The sequence below is a fragment of the Dasypus novemcinctus genome, chromosome 20 (genome assembly GCF_030445035.2).
Source record: "Dasypus novemcinctus isolate mDasNov1 chromosome 20, mDasNov1.1.hap2, whole genome shotgun sequence".
Taxonomy (NCBI): domain Eukaryota; kingdom Metazoa; phylum Chordata; class Mammalia; order Cingulata; family Dasypodidae; genus Dasypus; species Dasypus novemcinctus.
In genome coordinates this window covers 26,150,619-26,167,748 of record NC_080692.1, presented here as the reverse complement: position 1 = coordinate 26,167,748, position 17,130 = coordinate 26,150,619, and the positions used below count along the sequence as shown (strand labels likewise).

Genomic DNA, 17,130 nt, shown 5'->3' with positions numbered 1-17,130 from the left:
GTAAATAAAGATTTATCAAATGTTTTCTAAGAGCCAAGTAGTATTCTAGGAACTAAAGAAGTAAGACAGTCAAAGGCCTTTCTCTAATTGTATAATGTGGTGGGGGTTGATTTAAATCAATTAAAATCAAAATTATTGACAGCAATAATTTCAAATGGTTATGATTTTTATGGAAATAAAATTATGATTAAATGAGAGAAAGACTATTGACAAAGATAAGGTCGTGTTGGTATTGATTTACAATGGTGAGATACTGGGACTATTGCTCTAGGAGAATTGGGGGTGCTAGTGAGATCAAGATCAGTCCATCAAGGCACACACTGGCCAAGGTATGGCCCAACCAGCAGTTGACTTCCCTCAATGCCCAGGACAGCAGGGAGATCTTGTCTCTTCTCTCAATGCCCAATAACTTAAATTCTGACTTCCTAGAGTCCCCAAGAGCACTTATTCATCCAAGACTTTGCCAACCCAAGCTACTCACTGCATGGGATGGAACACAGGTGTATATCACTGTAGAACACAAAGATCAATGGTATCTGAGGTGTATTCACTCTCCTTTACTGAAATTCAAACCTCATTTTGAGGTTTCAGTCAAGCAAGAACCATTGAGAGTTGAATTCTTCATGTTTGTGCACCTCACCAATTTCTTTAAAGACTATAAGCTCCTAAATTCCTCGGCGCCAGGGAAGCACATTCCCTGAGTCATGTCCACATTGGGGGGATGGTAATGCACTTACATGCTGACTTTGGCTTAGAGAGTGGCCACATTTGAGCAACATGAGGGCTCTCAGGAGGTAACTCTTAGACAACCTCCAGCTCTAGGCTTAGTTCAAATTTCATGCACACAAGCTCATAAGCATAGTCATCAGTGTCAAGGGCAGTTAGTCCCTTTTTAAAGGTGCTGTGAAGCCTCTGGTTTCTCTATGCTCTTGATTTCTTCTTGCCCTTTATACTGAATGGGCCCATAGGAGACTGTGCTGACACAGTCAGGCTTGGTGAAGACTTGAACAACCCCAGCTACCACGATCCAGCTCTTACCCATTGTCTGTTTCTGCAGGAAGAAGACCCAACAACTGTCTTAACTCTGCCCCTTGCACAGGTAGGCAGATCCTCCCACCTCCCCTGTTGGCCCTCTGCCTCCCTCCTTCCCTCGCTTCTTCCCTCCCTCCCTCCCCTCTCCCCTCCTCCCTCTCTCCAGGGGCAGTCACCAGAGGTGTTGCTGCCTTTTAGACAAAGAGAAGCTCAGGCTCAGGGGGGGAGACTCCGCGTGCTCAGGCCGAGTGGAGGTTTGGCACGACGGCTCCTGGGGCACGGTGTGCGACGACTCCTGGAGCCTGGCGGAAGCTGAGGTGGTGTGTCGGCAGCTGGGCTGTGGCTCCGCCCTGGAGGCCCTGCGGGAGGCTGCTTTTGGCCCGGGCAACGGGAGCATCTGGCTGGACGACGTGCGGTGCGGGGGCAGCGAGGCCTCCCTGTGGGGTTGCGCTGCTGCGCCTTGGGGGCGGGGCGACTGCAAGCACGAAGAGGACGCTGGAGTGAGGTGCGCTGGTGAGTGGGGACCGGGCCTTGGCTAGGGCGGAGGGAGGGGTGAGTGTGCCCAGAAGCCTTGCTGGGTCCCGATGGTGCCAGGCTCTGGCTCTCAGAAGGCGGGGTCTGGTCTCCAGACTCTAGGAAGACAAGGACCTGCAGAGGTGGTCTTGAGACCCTAGCGCTTTCCCAGGCCCACCCAGTCCAGTGGTCCCACTGCCTTCTCTTCTCTGCAGGTGAGAGGACCACGTTGCCCCCCAGCATTGGAGGTGAGTGACTCTTCTGCCCTGAGCCCTGAAGTAGAGACACCCAGATTTCCAGGGACCTGCACTGTGGAACCTACATATTTCTGGCACATATAATGGTATCATTAGAGGAAAGGTCGCATAACCAGGTATTCACCGCCCATTAGTTGTGATAGTCATTAAGTCTGAAGTTTCACCAGACTTCCCTTTACAGACAACCCTAGGACCAGACCCAGCAGTCAGCTGACTCATCTGTCCAGGACCTGGGGCGGGCACTTCTTGGGGCTCCTGCAGACTCACTGTATCTGAACATGGGACTTCATGGCCCAGAGGACTCAGGAGGTGGCAGGGAGAAGGGTTTATGCTGAGCCCTAAAGCCCTAAAGCCTCATGGCTCATTGGTCTCCGCAGGGCCCAGTCCAGTGTCAGCTCCCATTCCTGGCATCTTCTCCCTGCCTGGGATCCTTTGCCTCATCCTGGGGGCCCTGCCTTTCCTGGTTTTCATCATCCTGGTGATTCAGCTGCGGAGAGCAGAGTGCAGAGGTGGGCCCTGGGGAGGGTGCACTGGGGAACATGGAAGGAGTGTCAGCAGGACATGGGCACAGATGGACAAGCCGAAAAGTGCACACATTTATGTCTTCACTCCCACTGTCTGGAAAGTCTCCCCCTTCTCCTCAATAGACTCCAGGATTGAAAATTCAAGTCCTTCATCCAGGGTTGAATGTGGAAATTCTGGTTTCCTGTGTGTTTTACTTTCTTGGCTGCAAAATAAAACAGGTGATTTAAACAACAGGAATTTAGGAGCTCAAGATTTTGAGGCTGGGAGAATTTTTAAATCAGGCATGATCAAGGTGATGCTTTCTCCCAAAAGACTGTGTGGCCTTTGGGGACTGCGTGCCAGAAATCTTTAGTCCTTGGCTTTTCTGTGACTTGGCAATATGCATGGCAGCCTCTCCAGGCTTCTCTTTTCTCATCTGTGTTCTATTGACATTGAGCTTCTGGCTGCTCCCTCTGGTTTTCTATCCATACATCTGAACTTCATTCTGCTTATAAAGGACTTCAGTAATAAGTTAAGACCTGTCATGATTCAGTTGAGTCACACCTTAACTTAAGGAATCTCACCAAATGTCCTGTATACAATGGGTTCACATCCACAGGAATGGGTTAAATTTAACATGCTTTTTGGGGGTGCATAGCTCCAAGTCACCACACCATGTCAACAGTGTCTGAGGAGATTGAGTGTGGGTTTAAGCTGAACACAGGGTCAGGAAACTTAGCTCTGGATCAAGAGGGGACAAAGCTATAGAAAGAAGCCCTGGCAGCACATAGGAGTTTCTCCAGAGGTGAACATTGGGGAGCTCTGAAGGTTAGGTTTACTGCTAAGAAGATTTTCTCTGGGGAAAACTCTGAACTGGTGTTGCTTTCTCCAGCCTTGCCTGATTACGAAGATGCTCTCGATGAGGACTTGTACCAAGAGATTGATTACCTCGTAAAACTAGAGGAGGATGTGCCGAGCAGCCCAGGTGTGTGTCCCATGTCCTCCCCTCTGTTTGGGAAATATAAGTTTGGGTGTCTTAGGCAAGCACAGACTACCAATAACTCAACCTCTCTCTAGAACCCTGGAACTTCAAGAATTCCTCTTACCTTGACATTGGGCCTCATACTAATGGAGGGCTTTCGCTGTTTGTCTGTGTTTTCCTCCCTACCAGGAAACCTGTCTGGTGACTCAGTGACTAAACTGCCATATTACACGAGGGTCAACAAGGAGGATGGAAACCCTGAATCTATCCCAGGTAGGAGGAGTCTGTCTTCCTATTAATGAAGAGGAGGAAGCTCATCTATAAGGATGTCCATCTGTGATTAGAATGGGAAGGATCTCTTCTCTCCAGTGGGCAGTCATCATTTCCTCTATCTGCTTACTCTGTGACTTCAAAAAGGGAAAGATTAGACTGAGTTTTCTGTTTCTGCAGATAATTCTACTCAGTCACAGACTTATGTCTAATGTACTGTTATAGATTCAAAAGTCATATTTTTAAAACAATATCTGAAACTGAAAATCTCAAAAATTGGATTATGAGAAAGAACACTGGGGAAAGTGGTTTTGAGATAGTGTGATATTTGGACCATTTTGTGGTTTATGTGTATAATGAGGGAGAAAAATTGACTTTGGTATAGCTCTGGAAAACCTGGAGTGCCTGGTGCTTATTCTTATCAACTACCAGGAGCTCTTATTTGCAAGGGAACTAAGAGGAGAATGCTCACCTTCCATCTTTCTCAGGCAGTAAGGTTTTACAGCCCATAGGTGGGGGCAAGTACAGAACAGCTCTGTGGATCCTGAGGTCAACAGAGCACTGGAAGGTCTCCTGAGATTATATTAATAGGATCTCCTATCTCTGGGTGAAACCCAGGGCTCCTTCTCCCCAGCAAATCCATGTCTCACAGCCTCAGAAAATAAGTGAATACTTGGGTTCTCTTGGAACAGATTCACACACACTCAGTCACAAATATGTACATATTATGTATTTCAGATTCTGTTACCATATGTTTGAAAATAGTAGCTGAAACTCATAGCACAAAAGCTTTTGTTTAAGCTTCAAGATGTGTGAGGCCATTTTAGAAAAATATTATTGAGCTTGAAATATTGGAATGTTTTAAGAATTTAAATGTTTTATGGGACTATTGAGATCAAATATGTGTCTTGGGACAGCCATAGAATACGGGACCTATATTTATCAACTATATTAATGTCTACATTATAAATGGTTTCTGGTGTCATCTAGTCCAACCCATAATTTGCTATTCCACCTAAGTCCTTTGCTTTCAGAGCCTCCAGGGCAAAATGCTGATGCCACAGGAAATGGTTATGATGATGTTGAAGAATTACCTGTTCCTAAAATTCCCCCTGCCCCGGGGATGAATGGAAATTATTCTTTCTCAGAGGAGGGAGGTGGTGCCAGGCATTCCCAGACAGGTGAGTGGACAGCTGTCTCCAGTAGTCTTACTACTTTGTCATAAGAAAGGTGAATTTGGACCCATCAATAGTTGTTTTTTTCTGCCCTATCAGAATCTTGGTAGCTTTGTATATCTAGATGAGATCAGATCTTTCTTATCTTTGATAGTGAGGCTATTTCATCTCCTCTGAGAGGAGGAATATATTGTATCTTCTTTTCTACGCCCACCATCCCCTGGATATGGAAATGCAGACCTTTTGTTCACCTTTTCACACCCCATACTGAGACATGAGCTCTTACACAAATGCTCTCACAACCTGAAAGAACCTCCAAATTGAGGTTCTTTCAGGTTGTGAGAGATGATCTGGAAAAACTTTTTAATAACAAGATTAATCAATTTATGAGTTACTTTGTTGCTTTTGGGGAACCACATAACTAAACATTTAAAGTTGGCATTGCCTGCTCTTAATGCAGGATGTGGAACGGCCTTGATTAAATAGTCATAAAATCACAGCAGTAGAAGGAAAACAAGATAAAATTTTCTCAGTGTTTCACTGACAGATGAAAACCCTCATTCCCTGTAACCAGTCTTAGATGTGAGCGTGAGTTCCCTGGGTAGAAGGTAACAATGGGATTTGATTAAACAGGCCCCTTAGGCATCTGACACAGGACCCACGATTGTTCTCAAAGTCAGGACTGGTCTGTTGTTGAGGAGCTGAGGGATTTAAAGAGATGGTCCCATTCCTTAAGAAATCAGACTTCCCTAAGAAATCAAGGCTTTACACAGGGCAGCTGAGTCCATATGAAGTCGTTCTAGTGTTTCAGACAATCACAGTGTCCCACAAATTTGACTGTGGCTGCTCTGTACTGGTCTCTCCTTCCCCTAGGGGACTCTATTCTGTCTTTTTACACCACTGTCATCAGGATTCTCCTTGCTGTTTCAGATGCCTCTCTGCAGTCTCCTAGAGAAACTGCCAACTCTAGGGTAGAAGGCAGAGGTTCCTCATTGGTCCTGGGGCAAGGAGAAGATTGTGGGTATGATGATGTTGAACTTAGCACCATGTAGCACCATTTTTGGAGCAAACAAGTCTGTAAAGAATCTCCTATTATCTTTACAGAATAAATGAAAATCTTGTTTCTTTCATTTCCACAAAATTTTTATGTGTACCTATAATGAAAGGAAATAATTCCTAATAAATACTCTGAGTTTCCCAGACAAGTGTTCTTCTCTTACAAATTAAAGTACATTCACCCTGTTAACCTCAGAATATTCAGTCTTCAAACATTTGCCTTTCCACAGATGAAATCTCAACTGAAAAGTCAGTGTTAACACCTTCCTACAGGTTATGGTCTCACCTTCCTTTATATACAGAGAAGTACATACTTTTCTTTAAGCGCATGAAACTCTAAAATCAGGCCCTTACCTAAGCACTTTCTTTTAGGAAGCAAGTTTATAAATACTCAGTTGAATATTCCAAAATATTCCACCCTCTAGTTGATTCTGTCCTTGAGTACCACACATTTCAAATACAAGAGATAGACAGAAATAATATTCACTCCAGCTAAAGTTCCACAAATTAGAGTGAAACTCTAATTTCACTAAAACATCAATTGACTATTGAAATAAAGTCATTAGTTGATAGTCCCAGCCTTTATACACATCTCATTTTTTGTGTATCCAGACAGAGAATTTACCTGGATCTCTTCAAGGGATAATTCTCTATATCAAATCTGAGTTTTAATGCTTTGCTAATTTTCCTAACTATACCACATAGAATAAATTGTCTAGATCAGAGAAGACTCCATTCCCTTTAGGAGGTGGTTAAGACTGAAAGAGACATAAAACCTGTTTATCTAAACAGAATTGCAGAATAGCAGCATAAATATGGCAAAGAGAAGTTCTTTGATAGAAATCCTGAGAAATAATAAATGCCCCTGCTCTAAAGAGAATTGTTTTGCATCAGCCTCTGTATGAGGCTATATCCATCAGTCATCCCCTCCGCCTCATATAGATCTAGACCAATCCATTGATTCCAGCCAGTTCTGTGCACCAGCCAGAATCGTGTAGATAAATCTGAGACAATTGGTAATTATAGAGAAAACCACACTCATTTTCCCTATACATATAGAAACCCAAGAAATTACAAATCCACATTAATACCCAACCTAGAGTAAAGAAAATAAAGATCTGCTGAATAAAATTATTACACCGTAACACTTACCCCTGACAAGATGTCAGCAACTTTCACAAGAGGCTATGAAAGGGGGGCAGATGTAGCTCAAGCAGTTGAGTGCCTGCTTCCCACATGGGAGCTCCTGGGTTCAGTTTCTGGTGCCTCCTAAAAAGAAAACAGCAAGCAAACAAATGAATGAACCAACTCTCAGGGAAGTGATGTGGCCAGTGATTAAAACCATCTTCCCACATGCACGGTCCAGGTTAAATCTCCAGCGGTATCTCAAAAAAAAAAAAGGGAGACTATGAAAATTATGGTAGAGATCCAGGTAGAAAGAGCAAGAGACTAAAGGGATCTGAGAGACTGCTAAATGAAGAATAGATTTTGATTACTTATTGACTATACAAAGAATGGTTATTTGTGGGTGCCCAAGAGTTAAGAAAAAGAGCTCAAACCCTTTGAGAATAAAAAAGATTATATAAATAGATTGCAAAATCTTTTCACCACTATGGAATCAGTATATCGTAGAAGAAACAAAGAAGAGAAGTAAAAAAGGGTTACTAGATGTAAAAAAGGGTTTCTAGATGTAAACAACAGACAAGTTTAATATTACACTATCACCCAGCCATCTCATCTGTTTTTTTTTTTTTTAAAGATTTATTTATTTAATCCCCTCCCCCCCCCCCCCCCCCCCGGTTGTCTGTTCTCTGTGTCTATTTGCTGCATCTTGTTTCTTTGTCCACTTCTGTTGTCATCAGCGGCACGGGAAGTATGAGTAGCGCCATTCCTGGGCAGGCTGCACTTTCTTTCGCGCTGGGCATCTCTCCTTACGTGTGCACTCCTTGCACGTGGGGCTCCGCTACGCGGGGGACACCCCTGCGTGGCGCAGCACTCCTTGCGCGCATCAGCACTGCTCATCTGTTAATAAGAGAAGAACACTGAGTTGATGCTTATCTGTAAGCAGTGAAGAGAAAACCAGAAAAATTCTACAAAATACAAGAAATATCTGCGGTGACTATAGTCCTTCTGCTGCAACAGCACCAATCTTGCACTCCAGGTACAAATGAAGGAGGGAGGGATTCCAGCACGTCCTACTGACCCAGTGTGAAAAGATTATCAGAGTCCACATACAGTCTGTACAAACATCTATGATAAACATTAAATTGCTACACAAACAGGGCATTTGTGAAATCAGGACTGAGATAAACATAAAGGTTTGCTGAGAAGTAGAAATAAGAAGGTCATAGCCATGATAATTTGGAGAATGCAATCAAATCAGATTCATGAAGGAGAGCTGAAAAGTCAGAAGAGAAGAAAATAATTCCAGCTCATCAGTAGGATCATCATCAAACTGGATGTTGGCTGCCCCGCCCATCATTTTGTGCACATCTTTACTTTCAAACACAATAGTTTCCAATGTCATCTTATACCAAGGAACCCTGGTTCCTCTCAATGGTGAATGGTATTTAGAAATTAATATTTGGATCTTGAGAGAGCTCTTTGTTCCTGGGATGAGACTGCTTTAATGCCCTTTCAGTAGACAGTCTATGATATATATTATTTCAGATCATTTGTTCATACACACTCCTCTAATTCCAATGCAATACCATAAGGGTTTTCTTTCTTTTCCCTCTTCCATATTTGGAGTTTCCTTCTCCCATAATGATAATCCCAACTCCCAGAAATTTTAATATATTTATACATTTGCTCATTCCTACAAGTCACACAAGCTAGTTTCAGAATTGCTATACCCACAGCATTACCAACATCAAATATATTAAGAAAAGATCAAGATTATGTTGCAGGTATAGATTAAGAGGCCATAGTCCAAGTACTGAGTTCAAAATTACTGAGTTCAAAATTATTTTCTTTTTCTCTTTTGTATGGTTATATTATTCATCTGACATACAGTTCTGTTCGTTTTTTTTCTAGAAATCAACCCCACAATATATGAAGAGTGCCTATTACCTTCAGCATTGCTGACAGGCTGTTAAAAAGCTCTTAAATTTTTGCCAGTCTGATAAAGGAGAAATAGTATCTTAGTGCATTTTTAATTTGCATTGCTTTTTATTATAAGTGAAACATAATTTCATACTTTAATGAGAACTTTATATCAGAGAGGAAGCCCACTGATCTGAATTTCTTCCTTGGATAGTTCAATCCTATAAGACCCCTCTAATCACGTCTGTAATATCCAAGTAGCCAGAAGTTCCTATATTTCTGTCTATATTCCTTCTGGATTTGCTCTATCTAGATTTTATCTTCTTGTCTTGTCTTCCTTGGATGATTGCCAGTCTGGCCTCCGTTAGCTTGCAGTAAGGAGACATATAAATTGACATAATTCATTTAGAAGGCTTTTATAATTTTTTATAACAGACACCTTGCCCAGTTTTCAGCTTGTCATACCTGTCCCCATGTCCGACACTCCTTCTGTCTTCCCCTGTGCACTCTCCCAGGACCCACCTCGGGGCTCTGCTCTCAATTTGTGCAGCTGAGTCACCAGGATGATGAGGACCAAGAAAAGTAGGGTCCCCAGGATGAGGCAGAGGATCCCAGGCAGGAAGAAGATGCTGGGGACAGGAGCTGAGCCTGGAGGATTGGGCCCTGCTGAGACCCAAGCGACAGGAGGCTTTAGGTCCAGCAGAACCCCCTTCCCCTGCTACCTATAGAGTCCTGAGGGCCATGAAGTCCCCAGTTCAGATACAGTGAGTCTGCAGGAGCCCCAGGAATTACCCGTCCCAGATCCTGGCCTGATGAGTCACTGACTGCTGGGTTTGGTCCTAGGGATGTCTGTAAAGAGAAGGCTGGTGAACTTTTGGAGCTTCACAGCTGTCACAGCTTAATAGGGTAGTAATCACCTAGTCATCAGGTCTTTCCTCTAATGATACCATTAAATGTGCCAGAAATATGTAGGCCCCATAGTGAAGGTCCCTGGAAATCTGGGTGTCTTTACCACAGGGCTCAGGGCACAAGAGTCACTCACCTCTAGCGCTCAGGGGCAACATGGTCCTCTCACCTGCAGAGAAGAGAAGGCAGTGGGACCACTGGACTGGGTGGGCCTGGGAAAGTGCTAGGGTCTCAAGACCACCTCTGCAGGTCCTTGTCTTTCCAGTCAGGAGAACAGACCCTGCCTTCTGGGAGCCAAAGCCTGAAACCCTCATGGCCCTGCAGGGGTTCTGGGGCGCACACTCCTCCTCCCTCCCCCTAGCCAAGGGCCGGCCTCCACTCACCAGCGCACCTCACTACAGCGTCCTCTTCTTCGTGCTTGCAGTTGCCCTGCCCCCAGGGCGCAGCAGCGCAGCCCCACAGGGAGGCCTCCCTACCCCTGCACCGCGCGTCATCCAGCCAGATGCTCCCATTGCCAGGGCCAAACACAGCCTCCTGCAGGGCCTCCAGGGCGGAGCCACAGCCCAGCTGCTGGCACACCACCTCCGCCTCTGGCCTCCGCCAGCCTGCCCCTGTGTTTCTTGGACACAATCAATCCAATGTCCACATAGAAAAGGTGGCATTGGATTGGGAAAAGTGGACATGGTGGCTGATGGGTATGGGGAAAGGCAGGAAGAGATGAGAGGTCTTTGGGACATGGAGCTGCCCTGGATGGTGCTTCAGGGGCAATCACCGGACATTGTAAATCCTCACAGGGCCCACTGGATGGAATGGGGGAGAGTATGGGCCATGATGTGGACCATTGACCATGAGGTGCAGAGGTGCCCAAAGATGTACTTACCAAATGCAATGGATGTGTCATGATGATGGGAATGAGTGTTGCTGGGGGCGGGGAGAGGTAGGGTGGGGGTGGTGGGGTTGAATGGGACCTCATATATATATATTTTTAATGTAATATTATTACAAAGTCAATAAAAAAAAATACAGTGTTTCCATATACTACCCTATTATTAAAACCTTGTATTGGCATTGTAAAAAATAAATAAATAAATAAATAAATAAATAAAAAGCAGTAGCAGTCTGGTGACCACACGGAGAGAGGGAGGAGGAGAGGGAAGAAAGAGGGAGGGGAAGGGGGGGGTAAGGAGGGAGGTGGGTTGGAAAAGAGGGAAGAGGGGAGGAGGTCAGAGGGCCAAAGGGAAGGGGGAGGGACCGACGTCCCTGTGCAAAGGGTCAAGGTGGGACAGCGCTTGGGTCTTACTCCTGCAGAAACAGACTATGGGTAAGAGCTGGATCGCTGCAGCTGCAGTCCTTCAAGTGGTCACCAAGTCTGACTGTGAAAGTACAGGCTCCCCCTAAGGTTCCATTCAGCACAAAGTGCAAGAAGAAATAAGGAGCATAAGAAACCAAAAGCTTTACATCACCATTAAAAAGTGAATTTCTGAGACTTAAATTGATATTTCAATAACGTTCCCCTTTCTTCTCGGGAAGGCAAGGACAGAATTTTGGACTGTAAAGTTTGGCTTCATTACCAGCCTAAGGTTAAGAACTTTATTATTGTTTAAGAGTTTAGGTACTTGCACAAAGTGAAGAATCCTTCCTCTCCCAATGGTTCTGTCCCGATTGAGATGGGATGACGTCTGAGATTCTTCAAAGGAGAGTGGCCAGACTTTCAGATACTGTTGATCTTTGCTTTCCAAGTGGAGCATACCTGTGCCCCCTCCCACACACTAAGATTGTTTGCAAGGTTTCTATGAAAATATGTGTGTGGAGGTCCAAGGTACTTGAGTTAGGGTGTTGAGAAAAAAGGTAAGATCCCTGTGGTGTCCTGACAATGAAGGAGAGCAGATGTTTGGGAGGCCACCTTCTCTGAGTGAACTAAGAGGCCAAGGCCAGTGTCCATGAGGAAGGATTGATGATGCATGATCTCACCTCCCCACCCCACTCCCTATTTACTACTCTACAGCAGTAAGTTCCAGTGTCCCACCATTGTAAGTCAATATCAGCACAGCCCCACCTTTGCTGACAGTCTCTCTCTATCATATCACTCTAATTTTATTTTCACAAAGCTTTTACGTATTCAAAATTGTTTTTATTTATTTCCTTATTTTATCTATTTCAAAGCAATCCCCATAACACCACACAATTAGAGCAAGGACTTTGTCTTATTCCCTTTCTAAACATGGAATACTACTTGGTAGACGCTAGGCATTCATAACATTATTTTTACTAAAAATACAAATTTTTAAAAGGGAAAAAGAAGGTATTCTAAGATGGATCATGCCCTCTATTTCCTTTTATCTTCGTTACTGAACTGTGAAAGGAATTGTGGATATTTACTCTTTGTGATTAACCGTCTCTTTTATCTCCCTTATAATAATAAGTTCATCTAGTGGAATGGAATAAATTGGCTGTAGAGAGGGTGTCTGTTCTATTCAAGGCCTCTGAGTCATAGAAAAAAATATACTAGAATATAAAAAGTAAATTGTAGAAGTACTTGAGAGAAAAATAGTTATCTTTTTGTATACTTTTAAAAATTAAGAATGTGAAACAAATTCTAAAGGATGACTTTGTTTGTAGCATGAGGTCTTAAACAGGAAAATGGGTGAAACATAAGAAAAGGGAGGGGAAACATTAAAAGGAGTGTTTAAAAATGTTTAGAAAGCCAGGGGATCAGCAAAAGATCACTATGTACTAAAGCATACTTAGTAAGTTTAGAGGCATTAATTATGCATCAGAAGGGTAATTACATAGAATGGATGACGAGAATGGGAATACTAATACTGAAAACATACACAAAAGACCATAAATATCTCAATTCAGAGAAAAGCCAAGAATGTGAAAATTACAATTATACGTAGCTTTCACCCAAAAAACACAAATATAATTAAGGTATATCACTTTCTAGAAAATCTCAGAATTGATATACCCTTCTACACCATCATCATACAAACATGCACTTTATTCAGAAGTCCTTTGTGTAACATTTCTGAAATTTAATCTTGCAAATTTTGCTGGATGGCTGTTCACATTCATATTCCAAAATAGTCTGATTCTTTTTGTTTCTTTGTTTTTCTTTTTTCTTTTTTTTAATTAAAGTTAATAGATCACAAGGAATGTAACATTAAAAAACATAAAAAAAAACAAAAAACATAAGAGGTTCCCATATATCCCACTTCCCAACCCCCACCACATCATTTTTGTAAATTGTATTTTTTTGAAGATAAATACATCGCACACACAAAAAATGTTACACTAAAAAGATATAAGAGGTTCCCGTATACTCCGCACCACTCCATCCCACTGATTCTTGAGGCAACTTACATTTACTGTAGAAAGTACTTCTTCTCACTAGTTCTACTGAAATAAACTTTTGTTTCTTAAAGAAGAAAAAAAGCAGGAGGACAAAAAGAAGAGAGCATAGATGGTGGATAAGAGATTGATCATGACTGAGCTCAGAATCTGTGCAATATTTCAAGGTTAACCAGGGAAAGAGGGATAAATAGAGGATACTGAGAACAGCAATTAGTCAGTCCGGGGGAAGAGGGGAAATTACCTGAAGCCCTAGAAGAGTATGTTTCAGGAAACCCTAGAAAATAATCAGCTGAAATAAGGAGAACATAATCAATTCTGTCAAATTTTGAGTCAAAGTCCTTCAGAAAATAAGAGAGGATAGAATATAGAGATCTAGCTCGAATAAAGCACAAAGGAGGAATGACACATCATCCATTGTTAAGGGGAAATGGTAAGAGTGCAGACACAGAGCTGAGGGCAGGTCGACATAGTGGGCAAAAGATAAGTGAGCTCCCATCCAATGACTCCATTCTCTAAGGGTAAAGTGAGGCAGATTCAGTTAAGATTGAGTAGTCACACCACTTGTTGGTAATTTGAAGCAAGAGAAGAACACATGAAATATCAGTTTTGGAAAACAGGAAAGCAAACCTACTAAGAACATATAGTAATATTGTTAAGGAGTGTTAATTGAACTTTTAGGATTTATTCATCCCCTTAAAGTGAGACCAATACTTCAACCCAGTCCACCTGCTCAAGTATAGGCAGGGATATGCAGACAGTAGTTTTCCAACGTTTGCTGTCTGACCAGGTGAGTTTCACAGAGAAAAAGTGTGGCAAGTGAATTGGAAGTGGAGATGAGAGTGTGAATGTACTGATAGACCATGAAACCTAAATAAATGAGCAAGAGAGAACAGGCATAAGGACGATGATTAGAATGCAAAATAATTACAGGTGCATGGGTGATTGAATGTCTCCATGAGGAAGGAATGTCCAATAGGGAAGTAAAAAAGATAGTTGAATGTAGTGTACTTGAAATCTGGATACCTGAAGTGGTACAGTTATGGATGTTGGTAAAGTGAAATACAAAGTCACATGAATAGTAATGGAAGACAGATAGAGCACAGAGGCAGAACAGCCCAGATCCCTCCTGACACAAAAGCAGACTAGAGCCACTCACAGGAGCAAGGTAAAATCCCACACATATCCAGGCCCAGACACCCAAGTCCACAGAGGTCCAGAGTAAAGCACAAGCTGTGGAGGAGTATAACATACAAAAGGGCCCTCAGCTGAAAAAGAGAGTGAGAGCAGAGACCAAGAAAGAGAGAGAAACCCTGCAACAGAGCTGTTGGCAAGAGATGTGCTCACACAATCCAATCACTGTTCAGTGGACCATCTAAATGCAAAAAGAACCTGTCTGGATAGACTCACTTTTCTGAATTGACCCTATCTTGGGCAAGATACCCTAATGCAGAAGAAACAGTGGCAAAAAAAGCCTCAGAAATAAAAGAGGGGGAAGTCAACTGAGCTGCTGTAAGACTAGACAGGTCATAGAACTTAAAAGTGAAAGAAAAAAGGGGCTCTAAGTGAGGAAGAGAATTTAAACAAATCATAGAAATTGGGGAGAAAATTCTGAACAAAACCAGTCAGAACTGATTAAAATTCCAAGAGAAGGAAGAGAGGAAAGGAAGCCTTTTCCTGGAGGTGAAACAATTGCACAAAAATGTGAAATCTTAAAAAATTGTACCACATAACCAAGGCAAGAATCAGATGAAGAAGAGCTGATAAAATCTAGAGTTAAACACAGGCTATCCTAACAGTTCAGAATAAGTTGGACCACATGTCAAAGTACAGCCTTAACACAAAGTCAACCAACATAAGACCCTAAACAGAGGGAAAAACTGACCTTCAGAGTTAAAGTTTCAAAATAATCAGATGCCCAGACATTAGCAAACAATTACAAGTCATACCAAGAAATAGGAAGTTATGGTTCAGTCAAGGAACCAAATTAAAACTTCAGAGAAGACAAAGAATTTGGAAGAACTAATCAAAGAAATTCAAACAAATCTCCTAAATCAATTCAAGATGAAGGAAAATATGGATATAGAGTTTAAGGATATTCGGAAGACAATATGTAAGCATAAAGAAGAATTAGAAAGTTTAAACAAGAAGCATAAAGGAATTATGGGAATGAAAAGCACAATGATGGATTAAAAATAAATTAGAGGAATAGGACAGCATATTTGGACAGGCAAAAGAAAGAACCAGTGAATTAAAAGACAGGACAATCAAAATCATATAGTTGGAAAAAAATAGAAAAAAGAATAGGAAAAATTGAGCAGTGTCACTGGGATTTGTGTGACAGCATGAAACATGCAATCATATGTGTCATGGGTGTCCCAGAAGAAGAAGAATAGGGAAAAGGGAAAGAAAAAATATTTGAGAAAATACTGTACAAAATTTTCTCAACTCTTATGAAAAACATAGAAACATAGGTAGAGAAGTGTAATGTACTCCAAACTAAATAAACCCTAATAGATCCACTCCAAAACACACCTTAATCAGAATATCAAAGCAAAGATAAAGAGAGAATTCTGAAAGCAACAAAAGAAAATTAGTTTATCACATGCAAGTAAACCTCAATAAGACTATGTGTCAATTTCTCATCAGAAATCATTGAGGGAAGAAGGCAATGGCCTGATATATTTAAGGCCTAAAAAAAAACAACTGCCAGCCAAGAATTACATATCTAGAAAAACTGTTGTTTCAAAATGATGAATAGTTTAAAATATTCATAGATAAACTGAAACTGAGTTTTTCAACAAAATATCTTTCCTTCAGAATTTATTAAATGGAGTTCTGCAGGATGAAAGAAAAAAAAAAACAGGTGAGAGTGGCTTGGAGTAGTGTAAAGAAATGAAGATCTTCAGTACAGGTAACTACAAGGGTAAATGTAAAACCCAATAATACTGAATCTTCAGTATACATCCCTACTTCTTAATTCATATGAGTCTGAATGCAATTGAGGGGAGTGACGTGGCTCAAGCAATTGAGTGCCTGCTTCCCACGTGCTAGGTCCAGGGTTCAATCCATGGCCCCAGTACCTCACACAAAAAAAGAATGCAACTGAACGGAAAAAAGGCATATGCCCGGATAATGGACAGAAAAGGGGAAAAATGGTAATGTAGGACAAAACAACATAAAAAGGGGGAACAGGAATATGGGTGCAGAGAACGTGTATTCTATTGTGCTAATTGGGGGTATTTTCAAATAAGTGACTTAGAGATGTAGGTTGTGTAATACAAACCCCAGGTTAATCACAAAGAAAGTATTTTTAAAATATACAAAAAATGAGAAAAGAATCAGATACATTACAAAAAGTTCAACTATACAGAAAAAGGAGTTTGCAATAAAGAAAAAGGTAAAAACTTTTAAAAAAAAGATATTACATATAAAAGCCAAAATACAAAATGGCTGACATAAGTACTGTCTATACAATAATAACAGTGAATGTTAATGGATTAAATTCTCCCTTCAAAAGACACAGATAAGCAGAATGGGTTTTTTTTTAAAGCATGATCTAACTATATGTTGTTTACAAGAGACTAACCTTAGCCCCAAAATACAAATAAATTGAAAGTGAATGGATGGAAAAGTACATTCCATGCAAATAATACCCAAAAGGAAGCAGGGGTACCTATACTAATACCAGACAAAATATGCTTTAAAGTCAAAAGCTGTTACAAGAGACAAAGAAGGACACTATATATTAATAAAAGGTCAATCCAACAGGAAGAAATAACAATCATAAAAAAATTTATGCACCTAACCATGATGCTCCAAAACACATGAGACAAACACTGGCAAATTGAAGGGAGAAATAAAAACCTCTACAAAACTTTTTTAAACAAAACCAAAGAAGATCTAAATAAATGAAAGAACATTCCATGCTTATGGCTTGGAAGACTAAATAGTGTTAAGACACCAATTCTACCAAATTGATTTCCAGCTTCAATGATACTCCAATCAAAATTCCAACAGCCTACTTTGCAGAACTGGA

General features: G+C 41.6%; 1 protein-coding gene and 1 pseudogene across 1 annotated transcript; both read left to right on the top strand.

Annotated features, from left to right (window-relative positions):
• The window catches only part of LOC101414977 (antigen WC1.1-like), a 313,117-nt pseudogene that overhangs the window by 142,287 nt on the left and 153,700 nt on the right, over positions 1-17,130 (top strand).
• LOC131274721 (antigen WC1.1-like) lies at positions 2,982-5,927 on the top strand. The gene is made up of 5 exons (XM_071210041.1): positions 2,982-3,009; positions 3,199-3,291; positions 3,478-3,561; positions 4,593-4,739; positions 5,664-5,927. The coding sequence occupies exons 1-5, from the start codon at positions 2,982-2,984 to the stop codon at positions 5,783-5,785; spliced, it is 474 nt and encodes a 157-aa protein (XP_071066142.1). The 3' UTR covers positions 5,786-5,927.

Bases quoted from the DNA above. Each gene is read 5' to 3' on its own strand.
- LOC131274721 (XM_071210041.1), top strand. From the start codon at position 2,982: ATGTCAACAGTGTCTGAGGAGATTGAGT. The intron at 3,292-3,477 runs GTGTGTGTCCCA...CCTCCCTACCAG, and splicing joins GGATGTGCCGAGCAGCCCAG to GAAACCTGTCTGGTGACTCA. The intron at 3,562-4,592 runs GTAGGAGGAGTC...CTTTGCTTTCAG, and splicing joins AAACCCTGAATCTATCCCAG to AGCCTCCAGGGCAAAATGCT.